This window comes from Alligator mississippiensis, chromosome 5, assembly GCF_030867095.1.
Source record: "Alligator mississippiensis isolate rAllMis1 chromosome 5, rAllMis1, whole genome shotgun sequence".
In the NCBI taxonomy this organism is placed as follows: Eukaryota; Metazoa; Chordata; order Crocodylia; family Alligatoridae; genus Alligator; species Alligator mississippiensis.
Window position 1 is genome coordinate 218,024,432 of NC_081828.1, and position 20,222 is coordinate 218,044,653.

The window sequence follows — 20,222 nt, forward strand, 5'->3', positions numbered from 1 at the left end:
AAGGCAGGGTTGCGTCCTTGCCCCTTCATTTTCCTAGTCATGAAACTAGAGGTCTGAGAGAGATGCAGAGCATGAAACTTAGCACCATGCACCTGGCAAGCATCCCATTAGGTACAGTAAAGCCAGCAGAGAAAAGTCAGGGGTGGAGGCGCCATTCTGCAGGTTTACATCAAGTTTCTTCCTCCTTTTGAATTCAGTTAAGGCTCTTTGAAGGGTGCCTCCCTTCATACAGGCCTTCCAGTTGGCTTTTTAAAACTCCAGCCTTTTGCAACCACTTGTTTTCAATGCAGTAGAAAACAGCCAGCATTTTACCTCCTTTCAGCCACAAAGGGAAAAAGCATTGAAGTTCAGATCACAGCGACTGAACAATTATCCTCCGGATAGTCATTTGCTTGTGCCGAGATTGCTCCTACCATGCAACTGGAGCAGCTCTGGTCTGAGAGCTAGCTAGGTTCAGCCTCGAACTGGGGTGAAATCAAGTCCTTGGTCTTGTACATCACTACCAGTAATACCAGCTCGAGGCCAGTTTATGCCCTCAGTGGTGCAGGTACAGCCTCCTTTGCAAGCAACATATTTCCACAGCTGTACCGGATTTGGAGAGGAGGGTTGATGATGCTTCTTTCTAATGATCAGAAGAATTGCACCTTATTTCTGTTTTGAGCCTAGGAAGAAACACTGGGCCATCAGTAGTACACTTTTAAAAGAATCCCATTTCTACCAGGAAGCATTCAATCGAAGAAGAGTCAAAATAAAATTTAGAGAAACAAATCAATAAGACCAAGACCTGGCCAGTGTGGTACCCCACACCTGGTCCTTTCATACCATGTAATCATTGCCCACTCCACTGAAGTAAGGACAGAAACTAAGCCAGACACAGGCAAGCTTGTGTTTTAGGTACTTTATTCCCCAAGCCTGCAGTAGTCTAGTAGATGCAGACTGTATTAATACAGACCCTGTTTAGGAACACACACATCTTACAGCCTCCCCTCTCATCCCCACAGGAAACTCTCAAACACACAATACAGGCAAAAGAACAAGGTCAGGTATTGAACAAAGCTTTGCACTCCCATCCACAACAAGATCACATACAAGTCTCACCTTTTAAAGCAAGCACTGTGGCTAACGCGGTGCAGCAGCGTTAGACGCTGACACCAAACACACAGTTTCCTGAATACCAGGAAGTCTGGGGTACCGGAGAGAAGATATTCTTAGTACAGCTTCCTACGGTGGTTTTGTACGACACTGCAGAAGGACCTCTTTCACACAGGTAACATCCGTCACTAACATATTCAGCGAAGTCTTCCCATTCTGCCTCTTTCTTTTTTTTTTTTTTGCACGTGGCTTACAAATGAACCATTATGCACAAACGCTCTGTAGTCACTGGGTCACACCATAGGAGTGTGTGGGTCAGACATGCTACAGGCCCACATTACGTGGCTGGCCTTGTACACGTACCAGTGACCCATGTTCAGTATAACCGATCTTCTATCGGAGGCAATGTCCATCAGTTGGACTGCTGGCTGCATTTCAGAACAGCTCTCTCCTTCCCACATTTAACATTGACACATGATCATTCAAACAGTTTAGACTTCAAGTCATTTTGCCAGCAGGCTTCTACTGGAAATTCCCAAGAACCACCTCCAGGCAAGAACACAGGATGCAAATCATCTCCCAACTGTTTGATTATAAGGCTGGTAATTGACAACATTGATTTAACATTTCTTAATCTACCCAGAAGAGATTTAATTTAAAAAAAAGTTAAGAGAATCAGGTTAAAAAATTCCTGTTTTTGAAACCTGAAGGAATAAAATCTGAACAGCAGCGTTTAAAACCAAGATAAAACAAGACAACATAAAACCTCCCCATCCCAACACTGATACCACACTGACCTGGGTTGTACAAATCATGCCATCTGAACACTTGGAGCCTTCTGTTAAAGTGATACCGGGGGGCTTTAAGAACTTACGGAAACTAAGTCTGCTCTGAGACAGCCTTCCCAAAAACAGAGCCAGCTTCATTGGCAAGATGCTAGCATGTGAAGAAGTAAAGCCACTGCCAAGCCAGGCATATTTTGATCTCTCTCTATATTCAAAAAGAAAAGCAAATCTGTTTAGTTGCTAAACTGCTTTGGCATTCGCTAGGCATAACTTTTGCACAAAGGGCCAGGGCTGAATCTGTTCTGGCCGCTGCTCTAGCTAGTCAAGCCAAATGATTGCCAGGTCCTAGGACTGCTTATTTCACAGGACAGCAAAGCCGGCCTCAGAAAGGCCTCTCTTTTACAAGTGTTAGCTGGGCCTCCTGATGCCGACAGCTTGTTGGCTGCAGCTGTGCAACAGACAAGCCAGAAGGACAAACACCTGAAGTGAAATCCCCAGCTGTAAGAGCTGTTTTAAAACAGTTTCACAGTTGAAAGCAGCTCACGTTTGGCAGAAATAAGCCAAATCAGCTTGCTAAGGATGGAATGAGTGTCATAGCTCATAGCCAGGTTCCCACCTTGAAGTACACAGCGGTAATGTCCAGACCTAAAGAAGGCAACAGCATGCTGTGCCCATGCTGCTGCTAGAATTGGCAGCATTCATCCAGCTTTCCACCTGGCCTTAATATACTTGAACTTCCAGCGATTCTGTCCCCTCTGAAAGAGGGCTTTGATCACGCAGCTATGGAGAAGTTCTCAAAGCTAATATAAAATAAAGCAACCAGGATCACAGAATAAAGTTAGGGACCACAATAAAGCAGCTTCCTTTCAGATTGTCCTTGACAGGCTTCTCATAGTGTTGCCTTTTAGTTTTGTGAAAAAGGCTAGTGGGAAGCACTGTTCCTCATTCTGCTTTACCACTGCATGGTTACACTGCCACTAAAAGAGTCAGAACTGTAGCCGAGAGGAAAGCCTGAAAAGCCCTGCCAGTAAGTCACCACTTATCAGAAAACAGAGGCCTCAATACAGTCCAGATGACTCGACAGCAGTGGTATAGCTTCATTTGACTGTACTTAAATAAAAACACGGCATAATTTTAAAAATAGGGATTAAAATGCTCTCATTAACACTTATACTGCATGGGTCAGCTCAAGCCACCCAAAGGAGCAGGCTACTGGGCAGATCTTCCTTTTCATGGTAGTCATAAGAGAAGCTGTGTCTATGAAAGAGAGAGAGAGACATTCAGGAGAGTCAGCTTTGCAGTCAGCATACAGCCGACAGGGTTCAGACCTGCAGCCTGGTGAATGCAGGAGTTGCACATTGTTTCTCTTCTCACTTGCAGCAACTGAGACAAGGACGGGAAGATGTGCACAAAGTGAGCTGGTACATGGAATCACGACCAAGGAACGGATACACCTTTCTTCCCTCCAAGTCCCCATGTAACGGACAGTATCTGCATGCCCAACAGCCCTCACAGTTTCTTCAGGCGGCTGTACAGTTCCCTTTTGCTCTTCTCACCAGCCCACGTTCTGCTTTTTATGCGGAACCTTTTCAAGTCTTCCTTGAAGTCTTCGTGGTGCATGGGGCGGTAGCTCTGGGGCTCACAGTAGCTCTGGGAAAAGATGACAAGTAGGTTTCACTTTTAACAACCCAGTTTCAAGTGTACAAGGGACATTCCCTTCCTCATGCTGTCAGACCCTTTGTTTCAAGCAGAAGAACCCACTAGCACTCATTACCCACTGCTTCCGTCACCAAGATAAGAAGAGATTGGTCCTGAACTGCCATTTCATTGCTGCTTAGGTTGGTTTAAATACAACCTTCACAATTAACACTTCACTCAGCTTCTTTTGGGGGAGTTCTCAAGCAGAGCTCTCTCAAAGCAGTGATGAGAACCTTTCATTTACATGGCTTTCATCCCAAGGCCCCCCAAAGACTTCAGAGCCACAAATGAAGCCACACACAGTTATGCTGCACAGCTTTTTAGGAAAGGAACACACACAAAGAGATGCAATTTCAGTTACTACAGCTGAAAGTAGGTAGGGCACCACTCTTGAAGTTAACGTAAGAAAAAAAGCCTGGTTCTCTCTGAAGCACAGCAGACTGAAAGGTGCTAAATTTATGTAAAACTCAATGCTTCAGTCTTGCCTATGCTGGAAGGAGCTAGAGAGCTAGCTGAAGAAATGAAGTACAGCAAGAGTACTAAGGAAACGGAACATGCTGAATACAAGCGGTAATTTTCATTCATACTTTAGCAAAGAAGGGCTGTCACTTCAATTAAGGACAAAGAATTTCCAGTACAGATTGTTTTAGAAATGTCTGGGTGTCCCCCAAGGGGAGAAAACCTATGAAAGACTTTGGTTTTCTTTCATCATACAGAAGATGAAAAACTCTGGTCTCAACAGTGCTCTGAGAGTCCAGGGACTACAAAAGGGCAGAAGCCCAATTCTATATCTCCCGAGAGAAGCGAGCAAGCAACAGAATGCCAACAGTACTGCAGCTGAGACTTGCGCCGCTTCCAGTGCCTCATCTGTAAGTCACCTGTAGCTCTTAATCCACATTACCATGACAGTGGACTACTTGTGCATTAATGCATTTTTGCTACTGCACATTAAGCTTAGTACCTCTAATATGAGGTACAACATAAAATGTGCATTAGGCTGCCCTAATGCGCAGTAGCAAGTGTGCATGCCTTTTTAGTGATGCTAATGCACAGTAGCCCATTTCTAATGTGTATTAGCACTGTTTTTGATGTGATGTGTTAGTGCACAGTAGAATAGGCCACTGCCCATTGAAGTGCACGTGTAGACATGCCCAGTGAAACCACTATGCACAGTACAAGGTTCTCTTCTGTTCTGGAGAAGAGCAAAACCAGTAGTTGAACTGAGTTTGGAGCGGGAGGAATTTGTTCAGTGTTATCCTGACAGTACGAATGAAAACAGAAGGGACGTTAAACACTCCTTACCTGGTATCTTAAGAAGAAGTCCTTGTAGCCGCCTTTGAGGACATACAGCTCTGGGTAATGCAGGTGGGGGTACTCGTTACCTAGTCTGTCTCTCTCTCTCACAAACCGGCACCTGAAACAGTGAATTCGGAGAAAAAGTTATGCACCCTGTCAACCTTAAGGTTATTTTTGTGCAAACTGTTCTTAACCTGTACTTCCCATTCTTCAGAGAAATGCAGCCAGCACAGGGGTCAGCCACCTGCAGCTAGGCATACATACAGCACAATGAGATTTTGGTAACTAGCTCCGTGTCAAGTGACAGACAACTGGCACTGCTCTAAGTTGCCCAGGTGGCAGACAGGTCACTATCTCACATGGAGTTTTGTTTCCAAAGGCAACCAGAAGTGATCATCACACAGTTACTAAGTGGGTTGCAATCCCAGCATACACTCACATTCGAGGACCCCGTTCTGAGGAGAACTCGCAGTGAAAGACGATTATGACTCGTTTGTTGTCTGAAGGCGGGATGGGCTTCTTCAGCAGGAATTCCTCCACGTCCTCTTCCATGTGGAGGTTTACAGCACCCTGGGAACAGAGCCACAGCTGAACAGGTAGGGCCAGTTGGGTGGGGCTGCATCAACTCCCTCATGCCCTTATTTCCAAACTGAGCACAGCGGTTCTTCCATGCCATGCAAACCAGCTGCACAGCACCCGCAACCCTGGGTCAGCAGGTGCATTCTTCAGCAGTCGCTTGAGAGGCCGCATGAAGTGGTAACAGGCTTTAGCCTTCCCTCTCAGCACCCAAGGTTTGGTCAACTGCTGCTTTTAGATCTAGCAAGTTTACTCGAGCAGCACTGTTCAGCACAAGTGCTCACGATACAGAACCAACCTAAGTGTAAGGCCATTTCTCCCAGATAGAATTATTATTGTGCGGAGATCGTTTGGAGTCTAAACATTTAAATGACCCTAGGCACATTAGCTATCCTAACCTCCTGATGCTTCTCTAGAGAATGGAGTCATGGCCAGTCCTGTTCACACCCACTATTATGCCAACTCTCCCTACCAAGAAGGGTTGGATGTTTGTCCTTTGGGGGTAAGCCAACCCCGTAAGTCACGAGGCCTTGCTCACGTGTCTTGGTGAGTCTGTTCAGCACATGAACAATGCAGTTCCAATCCTGTCTGGTGGCTCTGGCCTGACCACCATGCAGTTAGTCGGATACCAAATCCTGATTCACAAGAGGGAGCAAGAGCCAACCAGGCTTTGGATTTGCTCTTAAGCAGTGAATAAGCAAGCATCTTGGACGCTTTCCAGTGCTTGCCAATTCAGCCAAAATGGCAGCTGTGCTTCAGACAACTGTACATTCTGCTTGCAGGCTCACTGTACCTTGATATGGCCTCCTTCATATTCATATGGGTATCGGCAGTCAATTATCACACATTCCTTAATGAAGCTTGCAAATGTCCCTGTCAGCACAGACACAATCTACAGAGAAACAAGATTTCAGGGAGTGTTAGAAGCTATATTAGTACGCTTGATAGTACGCAGCAAGTCCTTATTGCCCCTAGGATACGTACCATTTCTGAGTCAATATATTTTAAGTCCTGATGCTTTCCATCTACAGTATGGAAGAGGTAACTCTGAAACACACAAAAAAACCTGGCTTAGATATGAGAAATGGAATTCCTTATAGAATCAGAAAATTAGGGTTGGAAGGGACCTCAAAGTCATCTAGTCCAACCCCTCTGCTCAAAGCAGAACCATCCCCAACTAGATCATCCCAGCCAGGGCTTTGTCAAACCAGACCTTAAAAACCTCAAAGGATGGAGACTCCACCACCTCTCTGGGTAACCTGTTCCAGTGTTTTACCACCCTCCTCAGGAGAAAGTTTTTCCTAATATCCCACCCTTAACCTCTCTTGCTGCAGCTTGAGCCCATTGCTCCTTGTTCTGTCATCTGCCCCCACTGAGAACAGCCCAGCTTCATCCTCTTTGGAACCGGAGATTTATGCCAGAGATATAAGGCTTACAGTAGCCAGTTATTAGTTTATAGCGCACAAAAAGCTTAATTAGACATTTTGCAGGTCAGGAAAAGGACATGCCCTGACAACTTCACTGTCTCAAGAGAGAAGGAAAAAAAAAAATGGACGCAACTTAGTTAACAGAGAAGAGGAGTAAAGAACTTAAATACTCTCTCAAAGTTACCTCTCAGGAGAACTTGATTATTAAAGCATTTACAGAGCATTCAGACCTGCACTGTTGGAGCAGGGGAGAACATAACTTGGATGGGTCAGAAACACTCATGCACAAGAAAAGACGAAGTCACTTGAATCACCTTGGAGAAATCGCCAATGAGGTCTCTCTGGTCACTGTCCAGAATGCTCTCAATCTCCGCCGAGGAAGATGACTGCCTCCGGACTAGTGCCAGACTCTGGAGGCACAAGAACACTATTACTACCAAAACAGAGGCAATCTCCTGTAACCTTTTTACCCAGAGAACTGCTACACTTGACCCAGAGTAAAACAAACAAAAAACCCAAACCCTAGTGATGTATTGGCACCCCAGTGTCCTGACCTGTTGCCCCTCACCTATTTCAAATGGGATGTCAAGACAAAACTTACTTATATCCCTAAAAAAACCCAAAAAAACCAACTAACCCAACCAGAGCAGCCCCTTAAGTCATGCACTGAAATACTGCAGTCTGTTAAATGGCCAGTTACCTACCTAGAAGACCACTGTTCTGTTGAACATCCTTAAGAATGGGATGTCTACACTTGCAGAATAAAACGATTAGACAAGGATTGTTAATGCTAGATGTTAAGCCACCAACCATTGCTTCTTCAGAAGGTATTGCGGGAATGTTTCTTCTCTTTTTGCTCTTTCCTAGGGAAGTGTCTTCTTGGCATCTTTCCATTCTTTTCACAGCAGTCCTAGCCACACCGTTGGACAGAGATGGAGATCCAAACAGCCTGCACCGCTTCCTCTGGAACACAGGCAGAGAACAGAGACTATAAGACCCCTAGCCAGGAAGGTTGAGATCAGGAACTAAGTGAGCCTGAAGAACCTGAAGACTTCTGCATTAACTAAGAGTCAGCAAGAACATGAATGGATACTGGATAGTCCCAGGGAAACACGTGCTGCAGCATTTAGTGCCAGCCAGATAACTAAATCCAGTACAGAAAGCAGTACACTTCCTAGCCATGCACTGCATGAAACCTGGGTCCAAAAGCCTCAGTCTGCTGAATTTGGGACACTGCATGCTGCTTAAAAGCAAATCCACTGGAAGTCTGAGGGGTTCAGTTGAGGGTTTAAGGGGAAATCCAGATTTTTTAATGCAAAGACTGGCTGAGTGCATTACAGGTATCTGTATGCAGACTGGGTGGAGCGGATGCCTATACACAATTCATGGCAAGTCAGTTGATAGAGGAGCCAAGCTTTAGGCATTTCTCTTATGGATATATGGTTAAACCCCCAAGACACTGCCCTACTATTTGACAGGCTACATAGACAGGATCGTCTAATTATTAAAAAGTTTGCCAATTTTTAAAAAGGCAATTATACTATGATCTCAAAAGCTAACTGTCCCAAAGAAAGGAGCAAAAACTCTGTTTGGAAGCCAGATGTGCACAATGGGTAAATTTGCCTACAAGGCCTATTATAGCTGTTAAGGCGCTGTTACTTCAATTACGGAAGCTTAATGGCCCTTGAAAGGTCCGACAGCCATCATGGGAGGGATGGAATGCTTACCTGGTTATCTGCTTTCTTCATGACCAGTGGAGCAGTCCAAAGGCTTGCTACATCAGAGGGCACCTCCTCATTGTTCTGAGGAAAGAGACGCTATTTCAGATCTACTTTATCAGAGTCAGCGGCCATGCAACACATCAAGGGTTTCTACACAGCTCATGCAGTCATTCTAATTGAATTCAATTGGAGGGCAGCTTTGGGACTCCTCCCTGCCCTCCCACTGCAGAAGGGAAATACCATTTAACTGAATTCCTTGCCTAGCAGGAAGTCTGGTCTAATGGAGACCAGGCTGCTAAACACAGGAGCTTAAAAGCTATTGCATCAGTTATTCGATTTGTTCAATAAAAATGTATTTATGATTCAGAGGTTACTCTGTGCCTTTAATAGTCTAGTGGATTCAAGAAGCAACAGCTTCTCACTAAGCAGGGGGTGTCAAAACATGCATACAGCCTGCAGGCTGGATCAAGCATGCCAGGCCCCTGAGAACTGTGGGGCATGGTCAGGGGGAGTGGAGTGGCCTGCTACAGAATCCAGGGCTCTAGGGCCCCCGTGCACGTGGCAATTGATAGCAAGAGGGTGACCGAGGGCCGTTACAGTCCAGGTTGCCCTCCAATTGCTTCACACTGGAGGAACTGGAGCTGTTGTCAGCGTGTGCCCAGTGCCAGAGCTGCTGCCACAACATAGGACATGTGGTGATGGCTCTAGTACGAGGCATGTCACAGGAGCCTGAACTGCTGATATGTGCCCGACGCCTGATCAGATCTGGCACTGGCAGCTCTAGGCCTGCAAGGAGCACGGCAGTTTGGATCCAGGACAGGGAAAAGGTGAGTTTGACATCCCTAATCTAAACTCGTTGCTGAGGAACAGAAGTCCTGACAGTTCTGGGCTTACCAGCCATGACTCCATCCTTCTAAAGTCTGGCTTCTAAATTAAATATCCCACTTGCATCAGCTGCTTTCTTTCCCCTCGTAACTGAAGACACTTTAGGTATCAGGAAAGGAGCAGGAACCATATCTGCTTAATTTAACTGCTCTTGTCTGCTGGAGAGGAGCAGAAGTGAAAGACATCAACAGTCTATGCTTAAAAGCAGCAGCATAAGCTTTCTATAATTCTACGGAAGGCAGGAGATGGGAAAACATTATGTCACTAGGTCTTCTCTCAGGATGGTCTCCAATGCCCAGCTTTGTACAGCTCTGCAAATCTTTCATCAGAAGCTAAAGCAGATCCAATTACACTAGTCCACTACGAGTAAATATATCCACGAACTGAGTGCATAACAGGCCAATGTCCTGAGAGGGCTCAACTAGAATTTACACTGCCATTTTCTTTAGGAAGCTGAATTAGAACAGTCTTTCCTCAGTGCATTATCAAGTACCTATAGAGTCACCACAATGAGGAAATTCAAACACTCACATACCTTTATGTCTTGCCCATCCAACATATCTAGGAATCCATCATCAAGGTCTTCAGTTGAAGATGTTAGAGATGACTGGTGCAGAAAAGCAGGTCTACAGATTTGTAGGTCACCCACATGGACTTCATCAGCAGGAAACTGGAGTAAGAAAATTGAGTTATATTACTAGCAGAACTAACCCAGGGGTGGGCAATTATTTCAGCTAGAAGGCTGCATACCATCCGAGCAGGATCCGAGTTGTGCCTTTGCCCAAGGACATCTTTTCCGTCATCATAGGAACGAACACGCAGACAGCTACGGGAAGCTGGCCGGGTCGGCTTCTTAAACTCAAATGACTCCTTAACGAAAGGGGGAGATAGACATTTCAAACCAAGGAAGTACAGCTGAGGGAAACCCTGCATGGAAACTGTTCTATAAAACATCCACCCTTCCCCTTCTGGGCTCTGCTGCCCAAAACATAGTCTAACCATTTTTTAATTCAGTGGAATTGGATTAACTTCTACAGCCCTGAGAATTCTCATATTCTCCTGTGCAAACTTCCCAGCAAGAATCTCTCCTGATCACTTAAAAGGAAGCCAGAACTGTGCACTAATTGCTAGGATAAGCCTGTCCCTGGGGTGGGAAGATGGGACAAACCCCTGGTACATGGGGGAGAGGGTAAAGACTGATGCTTTTGCAGGGGGCTGGGCCCCTAGACTTGCATTGCCAGACTTTCCAGCCAGCAGTCCTATATTGAGTTGGACTCATTAGCCCAAAGGACAAGTTGCTTAGAGATTTAATTTATCCAATTTAATGAAAGTAGGGATGTAACAGTGTTAGTTAGCATTAGAAAAAAACAAACCAAAACAGCTTGGAGGTTTTTAAGATCCACTCAGTATGAAGACAATTAACTTGAATTCGTATCCTTAGTGAAGTTAACAGAAAAGAAACCCCAGAATAGCTTAGCTCCCATGGGTTGGATTTAAATGCCTTTAAAAAGAGGCACTCTATTTTAATGTATTAAAATAGAGGATTGTGCCAGGCCTAGCAGGAGTGAAAAAACAAAAACAAAACTTTACTCAGTAAACTTGAAACATGCCATACAAACTCAGTCATTATGCTGGACTAAATGCCTGCAGCTCTGACGCATGTTAGGCACTTAAATACCTTTGCAGTTAATTAAAAATTATATTAAATAAGTGGAAGCTTAGGTCTTTGTCTTTCTAGTAGTCAACAGCATAATGTTCGAGATTTCTAGAAGTTCACTTGAATATGACAGGTTTCACATTCTGCTCATGACAAGCCCTTGTCCCTGCACAAGAAGTTATTCCCAGGCCACCTCAAGTAAGCAGTTTCTGGTGACAGACCCCACACAACCTTACATTCAACAAGCAAAACTTACATTCTCTTTATTTTCATCTGGTTCCAGCAGCTCGAAGACATCACAATCCAAGGAATCAGAATGGCTCCTCTTCAGAGCAGGACTGGAACCCAAAAGCCTCTGCTGGAGTTGAAAGAGTAAATCCAGTTCAGCATCATGCAGATTTCATGCATCCGAGGGACTAACAAAACTGTCCAACTGGCACCCATTTGTGGACACAGCTGTTGTTCTTGGCCAGTCTGCTTGGAAGTACAGCCCACGAGGACTACAAGTTTCCCACACCCACTGCTTCAACTTGGTAACTGCATCTATATGAAGCCAGCGACAGATTGCATTGCATAACTCAAACAGCATTTCAAGCTTATAGCCTAACATGTCGTTTCTATTTACAGAGGCTTAATTTTAAGGAAGTAGCATCATTCTCAGGCCCTCAAGACTGGCTTGATACCTACAGATTAAAGATAAGCAGGAAGGAACAGAAATTCTCAACACTGAAAACCCTTTGCCATGCCAACTTACCGGGAGGGAACGTATTCTTCTGACAGGCATTCGAAGGCTGCAATAAGAATAGAAAGTCAAATTTCAGCTTTAATCTGAAGAAAGATTAACGAATGGCAATAAACCTCAGATTTTCCACAGCAAAACTTAACTAAAATGGCACAAGTTAAAAAACAGAAAACTAAACTAAAAATTGTGAATTAAGACAGAAAGGTAAAAGTTAAACTCACTTAAATCTGCCAGATTCTAGAAGTGTTTTCTCAAAGCTGGGGGAGGAAAAAAAAAGAGTGGAAGAGAAAATCAGATGGCATTAGCTGCGAGGCAGTCAAAAGACATTATGCTAGTTGACTACCAATTCATAAACCAACCCAGGCTGTTTAAAGCAATTCAAGTACTTCAAGCCAGGTCAGGCTACTACCCTTCCCCAAATTATAATCCTCTGCACCTTAAACACACCAGACACCATGCTCTGTGTTGTAGCGGCTTGGGACAAGATTCTTAAAAGATACATCAGTGCCTAAATTAATTTAGCTCCCCCTTAGTTTCCCCAAAGGGGCTCATTAATGCTTCCTAATTTTGAATGCTCTGACTAAGGAAGGAGCTTGGCTTAACAGGACAGAGGCCCACCCGCATTGCCCATTCCTATGAGGCAAGGGCCAAGCTGACTGTAGAGGGTGAACTTAAATCAAGCAGCTGCTCAAACAAAATTTGAGCGAGTGGGAGACATTACCCAGCAAAGTATGAAGTCTGTGCCACAAACAGCACAGAATCTAAAATCTCAAGCTGCAATGTGCAAGGGCACACCACTGTACATGCACTTGCTATGAAAGCTTCCCTTCAAGGTCCCCATGAGCATGTTTAATTTAACATACGTTTCCTCGATGTCACTTGAGTTAAGGGGACCAGGTGAATCCAGACAGAAACCTGCAGAAGACAAACAGGTTTTTACCAATGAGAAGGATCATGATACTTTGAAAGAGATGAAGAGCCGGGCATGCCTATCCACAAGTCTTGGAACTTGTCATCTCCTCAAAAGATTACAGACTCAGCCTGCTCAGAAACTCCTTGTTACAGAGAAAAATCAGAGGCTTGGTTTGTGACTGATCCTGTACTGAAAGGGCTGCAGGGTGAGGAAAGTCCCCGACACATGTCCTCCCTTCCATTAATGCTTCTGGCCATAAATATTGGTTACAAGAAGCATCCTGTGGTACTGCCCTGTATGAAGAAGCTTCTTGCCTTAAAACTGTGTTATTAATTATATTTTTGCTTATTTTTACATATATATGCACACAAACTAACAGGAAGCAACTTTGCTAAGGAATTCTGTCTTAAATATAAAGTTTTACTTCCACTTCATCCCAACTAAATTAAGAGTATGCATCTCATTATCTACCGAGCTCTTTGTAAGAAGAATCAGTATCAAGAAAGCGAGCTAGCACCTCAGAGTTAGATCACAGAAGAATAAAGCTGGAAGGGCCCTCATGTAGTCCAACCCTCTGCTCAGAGGAGAAGCACTTCTAAAACCATCCCAGCCCAGAACAGGCTATACAGATACTTAACCACCCTTAGAGTCAGAAAGTTCTTCCTAATCTCCACCTCAAATGTTCCGTGTGTGCATTCAAGTTGCAACATTACAGATGCAGTTTCCTTCTGGTATGCTTAAGACCATCAACAATTATAAGCCTGCTTTCCAGGAGCCTATATTTTATTATTGTAGGTCATGAGCCAGAAAGTTGTGCCTGTAAAACATCTAGTACATAGCAAAAAGGTTCCCTGCCCCAAACAGCTTCAGATGTCTGTATGGGTGTGATGTGATGTCTACCCATCGTTATGCACAATGGCACTCCACACCCATCCACCTCACCTTGATGAGCAAATACAAAGAAAAATTGGTCAGCAATGTAGGCTTCTGGCATGTTCGGGCCATTGCCTAATCACTGCTCTTTGGAGGCATGATAACGAAAGGAGTCTTAAGGAAGTATTTAAAGGAGAACAATGAAGCAGCTTTGCTGGAGCTTACAGGATATCCTCAAGGGACTCTGGAAGAATTGTTTTAAACAAGTGGACAGAAGCAAGCTGCCTCTTCACGTCTCCATGTTGCACCCTCCTGTTATCTCACTCCGCTTTGCTGTCTTTATGCAAGTTTTATCAGGCTGCACATGAAAGGGGGAACACATCTAAGGAAAAAGGTGGTCTTTAATCCCTGATGCTCAGGTCTTTAGGATTAGGAAAGCATTAAGCAATTGTAAGCAACAAAGGTAGCACCTTTCCCCCACTCAGGACTTTCCAAGGGCTAGACCAGGGGTGGACACTAGTGGCACAGGCAGCCCATGTGCATGGCATATGATAGATCAGGGAGGGAACAGAAAGCAGAGCAGCAGGTCAGGCAGGAGAAGGAGATCAGAACTGCACTTGGGGAGGGAGGGCATGGAGCTTTGTATGTAGCACACCAGCCACATCCCTGCTAGTCTAGACAAAGATGGCATCACTAACACACAACTAACCCCAGAGGGCAAGCTCAGCAGTTAGGGGGACAACCAGCATGTGGCGCCACCAGGAGGTATAGGAGAAGTTGGCTTTGGACACAAATGATCCTCCCTTATTAGCACCTGCACAGACACTGACCACAAAACCGTGATTTAAAGCCTCAGCTGATGCTTAACTAAGTTCTGAAGGCTTGAGGCATCTCTGACAGCAAGCTGTTCAGCTGACAGAAAGAAGAGCTTTTATACAGAAGGGAACAGAGGGAAGAAACAGCTGCCAAGAGACTTAGTAATAAGTGGTTCGATTAGATCAATTTAAGATGAACAAGGCAGTTAACTGCATTTTAATTCACCCAGTCAATCTACTTCTTACCTCTCTTAGCAGCAGCTCCTCTCCTTGCTCCCTTCTATATAAAACCCTTGCTTTCTGGCACTGCATTCATAGCACCTGACACAGTACGTTGGTGCCTATAACGGGTCGTGCCTCTGAATCAGTTGGTTTCGTGCTACTCCGCACCATCTTCTGCCTGACTTCAGACTAACGTGATTAGCTATCCGAGAGCGTGCAGCATTAGCCTGGACTTTTAAAACTTTAAGTTTGCCCATTACAGACATCAAGCAAACAAGAGGATGCCACTTGTTCATTCCCAAGCTTTTATTTGCGATTAAAGCAATCTAACCTGAGTCCGTAGATTCTGACGAGGCCATTCTTTGTAGGTTGTTACCGTTCTTCATTTCCAGCATCTGCTCAGAGTTTTCAAATTGGCTACAAAGATCCCAAAATAAGTGAGTTATTTTATTGAATGGTTTTCATTAAGAAAAAGGAGAGACGACAAATAAACCGCGTGCAATTTACAAGATAAACCCAAGCTTCAAGTAGGGATCAGAAAACATGTCGACCCGTTGCGAGCTTTTCGAGTTCTTTGCAACAGAAAAATTGCTCTGGTATCATTTCACGAGCGACGTGAGGGAGAGCAGGGAGCCGGTGTTTTTTGAGGAGGGCCTCGAGTCTAATGCGGGGACACCCATTAGATTTGGAGGACCTCAAGTCTAAAAAGCATTGAGAACCGCTGGTTTAATGAACGACGTGGTCACGGCTCCAGGACCCAGCAGTCTTGAATAGTCGCTGTAAGGACAGCGTACTTAGTGGCTCCATCACACTCCCCGCCACTGGCCTGGACCCCGTGCCGCTCAGGAAATAAACCCCCGCGTGTTCTCACGTGTATTTCCACAGAGGCACTGCTCGTGCGAAAACCCACCAAGCTCTACAACCACGAACGGGGGCTCACAACCGCCGCGACTGAAAGCGCGCTCTTTGCTTTCCGGCTTTGGAGCGTCTCGGGTCCCCACCTGCGCCTTCCCAAGCGAGAATCAGACACTTTCTAAAGAGAATCTCAGTTTTCCTTCCGCCCGTCTCGGCCCTACCAGAACGGTGCAGATTAAGTCAAAATCGGCACGGTTCGAAATCCTGGAAGACGACGACGCTCCCTGCAACGGGTGCGATCGCTGGAATCGATTTTGGGACGAGACCCGTGAGAAAGTCGGATGGTGGCCGGCGGCCAAACCCAGCCACTCGCCTCGGTTTAGGGGAGACCAGGGGATGTGGGGGTCACCTCAGGGGTGGGGGGGAAGGGCAGGCCTGTGTAAAGGGGGGTTTGAGGGGTGGGGGAAGGGCAGGCCTGTGTAAAGGGGGGTTTGAGGGGTGGGGGAAGGGCAGGCTTGTGTAAGGGGGGTTCTGAGGGGTCTCACCTTCGTCCGAGGCGGCCCAGGGCGAAGCCGAGGCCGGTGACCGGGGAGAGCTCTGCGGGGAACAGGGCCTTGACGGCGGCGGCGGGGGGCTCCATGGCGGCGGGCGCGCTGAGCGCAGCTGTCAGCGCAGGGGAGCTTTGACCCCCCGCGGCCCCCGTCCCTGAGCGCAGCCGGCGCGCGCGCGCTCTCCCGCTCCGCCGCCCCCCCGCTCCGAAGCTGGCGCCAAAGCGCGCCGACCAATCAGCAGCGGCGGCACCCAATTTCAGCCCGCCCACCTGGCGCCAGTCTCGTTTCCCTTTCTCGCCCGGCCCAGCTGTCGCGCTGAGCGACGGAAAGAGTGACCAATAGCACGCGGCGCTTCGCCTTGCCGGCAGCCAATCCCCCCAAGCCTGTCCCTGAGAGGTTAACAGGCCTCCTCAGTGCTGACCAATAGAACAGACAAGGAGGCTCGTGTGCGGCCAATGGAAACGAGCCTAGCCCTGTCTCCTCCCTCGCCCAGGGTTGTTTGACAGCAGACCCGACCACTAAGCTTGCTCGATGGGCTCGTCGGCGGCTTTTCTCGTGAGCAAGCCAACAGCATGCAACCCCATGCTGGCGCAAGCGCCAACAAGACTGGAAGTCCCAGCATGCAATGCTCCTCTTGGCCCAAAGGGGAAGCTGGGCCGCCGGGCGCATTGCATGCTGGGACTTGTAGTCCGCAAGTCCCTTCACCCAGCTTCATTGTGGGGCATGAGGCTGCTCTAGAGACCCAGCTTGGCCCCCAGGTCCTGGTCCAGCCTCACACAGCCATGAGGTGCACACATGGCAGCCATTCCCGCAGTGTCCAGGCCGGCCTCGCTAGCTTAGGACGAGCCTCTCGGTGCTCCGTGCTTTCCTGTCAAGCCCCAGCTCCTGGAGGCATGGGATGAAGACAGCAAACCACCCTAGCTGCCTCGCATCTCTGCTGCCAGGCACCTTGCTGCCCCGCGGGGTGGTGGGGATGAGCGACACCCTACAACGTGTCGTGGGAAACACGGCGCCCTGTCGCTGCAATGCCAGGGAAGGACTGGGCTAGTGTTTGCTCACGATCAGAGAAAAGGCCAGCCAGCCATGCTCCGTGGGAAAGCAAAACCCCCTTGCAGCCTTTGACAGTTTGACTCGAGGAAAACTTATTTCCTGACCCCAGATTTGGAGATTGGCGCGGCCCCCGAGAGGATGAGCATTCAGGACCTTCCATCTAGGAGCATCTGGGCTTCCTATATAGGGGCCAGTCAGCATCGCCAGCCGTAGCTGTGACCCGCACCCAGCGCATCAGAGGAAGACGAAACAAAAGAAAACCAGAATCCTGTAATAGGGAGAAGAATTCCTTCCTGGCCCTATTGGTGCCCAACACAAGCCCCAAACCATTACATTATCACTATACACGACAGAAGAAAAGTTTATACCCCGATTTGGGGATGGAAAAGATGTACTTTATTTCACAAATCACACATACTGATGACAAAGCCAACCACCCCCCAACCCATGATCCCCACCCTTCCCTCCCTTCCACATCCTTCCTGTCATTTCTGATCCAAGTGAGAGCTTTGCAAGATCAACGAGGGTCGTCTGCTTTGGATGCGGCACCGCTTTTGTGTGAAGGCTTTGGTAAAAGGTGGCTGATAGCTCAAAATAAAAAGGCGTTGCACAAAATGTCAGTTCCAGGCGGCCGCGGCGGGGAGCGTCACGGGTTTCATTACCAATGTTGTGTGTGTACGTGTGTGTGCACAGTGTAGAGAAAGACCACTGCACATCCTTGTGTCACTGAGCGGGATGTTTAGGTCAATGCTGCAGATAGGTCTTGAGTGTTAGAAGACAGCAATCACACAACTGACAGCAATTACACAAAGACACCAATCACACCCTCAATGACACGGCCCCTTGTGTATTCCACTGGTTAGGACCGTGGGATTGGGAAATGCTGCTCCGACCCCTCGGCTCCAGTAATGCTGTAGATCAGCGGTACGCGTACCACCACAACCTGTCAGTGTACGCATTCACTGATTTATTACAACTACTTTATATGACAAAACTTTCCTGGCGGTACTTAAGGTTGAACTGAAAAATGTGCTAGTGGCACGTAAGGTTGTATCATTTTAAACTGGTGGTGCGCAACCCGTCAGAGTTTGGGAACCGTTGCTGTAGATGAAAGGATCAGTGCGAACATGAATGGAAAGCAATGGGGCGGCACTCTTGGGACTCTTCCGCACTGGGGTTCAATGGGGCTCCATTCAGCCAAAAAGTCACCTTAGTGTAGGATTAGACCTTAAATTTATCTCTTATTTTGTTTTTCTAGATGTTTTTTTTAACCGAAGAAATGCTGGGGTTAGTTAGCCTTGTATTCCTAGAGAACTAGAATAAGCACCTGGCAGGGGTTTCTTCAGTTTGCATTTGAAAGGTTATGATTGAGGTGGGTGAATCATTCATCCCTAAACCTTTTTCTCCCTATTGTTTTCCAGGTGTTTGACTTAAACAGGCGCTAAGTAACACTTCTTTATCATGCAGAGCTGCGATCCCAATATACAAGGTTGGAGGGTAATGGATAGATGGCCCCTGTGCCAAGGGAGGCTCAGCAATCTTGACCACGCTCCAAATGTCCCTTGGGACACTATCCCAACCCCGGGCAGAAACCTCCTTGGAGAAGTGGTTCCCAAACTGCAGTTTAAAATGATACAGCATTAAGTACCACCAGCAATTTTTTCAGCTTGGCCTGAAGTACAACCATTAATTTTTTGTCATATAATTCTAATAAATCTGCCAACGTGTACCACTGGTGGTACCCGCACCACAGACACTGACTTAGAGTATGATTTGAGGCCGTTCTGGCTGAGCCAGAGAGCAGCTCATGATCCCTAATCCATGCATTGTGTACGCGTGGACAAGGGGAGCCCGGCTATTGCTTTCATGTGACACCACTTATCTATCAGCAATGAACAGCTAAAAGAAAAGCAGCAACATGCAAAAAGCAAAGCTTGGGGCTAACAGAGAAACCCCAAAAGAATCCAAATAGTCTGATTAAGCCTTTCTTCCCCTCTCAGCTGCTCAGTTTTCAGGCTTTTGTCTCATAGTAACCCTACTAGTAATGCAGTCCTCTATTGTGAAAATAATGTTCCATGGCTTTCTTATGCATCCAAAGGGGAAAAAAAGCCAAAAGCTCATTTCCCCCCCTTTGCAGATCATATTTAACTCATTGGCTCTTTAGCATCTTCCAGTTGGCGAGAGTCACCAGGCGCCTGCAGCTCACCGCTCTGGTTTATTTTTTGTAGTTCCCCCCGCACCCCCAGGTCTGGTTTACTTGTTCTCTCTCGTTAGCCATCAGAACGAGCAGTCCACCGAGCATCCTTGCACAGCGGCGTGCTGCGGCACGCTTTCACCTGCCTGCGAGAAGAGCTGCCGAGCGGAAAGGAAGCGCGGTCCCTGGCAGAGGTGCTGTGTGCGGCTCTGTAGCCTCCCTGCTCATGCGAGACATGTGCAGGCCTCCAAGAGAGGAAAATGCATTTGTGCATTTCTCAGCCTCCTCCCTGAACTGTCACAACATCTGGGTTCAATTCCCTCCCTTCTTGATAATTCCTTTCCCCCCCTTCCAGTACCGTTATCACATGAACACGCATGCGTGTCTTTAAAAGGTGAAAAGGAAGGTGCTACACAGGGACAGCATCCCCCAAGCCAAAGCTTTAGGATGGGCCGTTTCCTCCTGCGATGGCAGCTTGCCTGGGACCGGTTTCACATGGCTGCAGGAAGAGGCGTGGAAGTGGTCTGTGAATGCATCTGGAATAAGAGACTTCTCCCAAGTGACCAGGATTTGCCAGAGCTGCTAATGTTGGGTTGGTGGCCGTTCCCTGCAGGTCTGACTCAGTCTCCCAGGGGCATTGATATGCTGCCATCGCTCTGCCAAGGGCTTTCCACCAAAATGCTCCCTGGTGACAGCCCCTAGATCCCAGGAGCAGAGGGATGAGAGGCTAGAGAAACAGGCGTTTGCTTTCCAGCTGAAATTAAAAGCTTGTCTTAGCACCGAAACGGAGGAGGACGGCAGCAGAATTTCCGATGGTAAAATCCAAATTTCTGGAGCAGGAAGCCAGAGCCTGCAAGGTTCCCGGGGACC

At 47.0% G+C, this 20,222-nt stretch overlaps 1 protein-coding gene across 1 annotated transcript; it reads right to left on the reverse strand.

Moving 5' to 3' along the window:
• Positions 1–883: 883 nt before the first annotated feature.
• Positions 884–16,692, reverse strand: CDC25A (cell division cycle 25A). Its single transcript, XM_019492411.2, has 17 exons — positions 16,637–16,692; positions 16,103–16,423; positions 15,034–15,119; positions 12,743–12,794; positions 12,101–12,136; positions 11,892–11,928; positions 11,394–11,495; positions 10,231–10,350; positions 10,016–10,150; positions 8,602–8,676; positions 7,685–7,837; positions 7,189–7,284; positions 6,432–6,494; positions 6,241–6,339; positions 5,311–5,441; positions 4,878–4,989; positions 884–3,527 (listed from the first exon to the last, which is right to left on the reverse strand). The coding sequence occupies exons 1-17, from the start codon at positions 16,690–16,692 to the stop codon at positions 3,387–3,389; spliced, it is 1,815 nt and encodes a 604-aa protein (XP_019347956.2). The 3' UTR covers positions 884–3,386.
• Between the last annotated feature and the right edge of the window lie 3,530 nt (positions 16,693–20,222).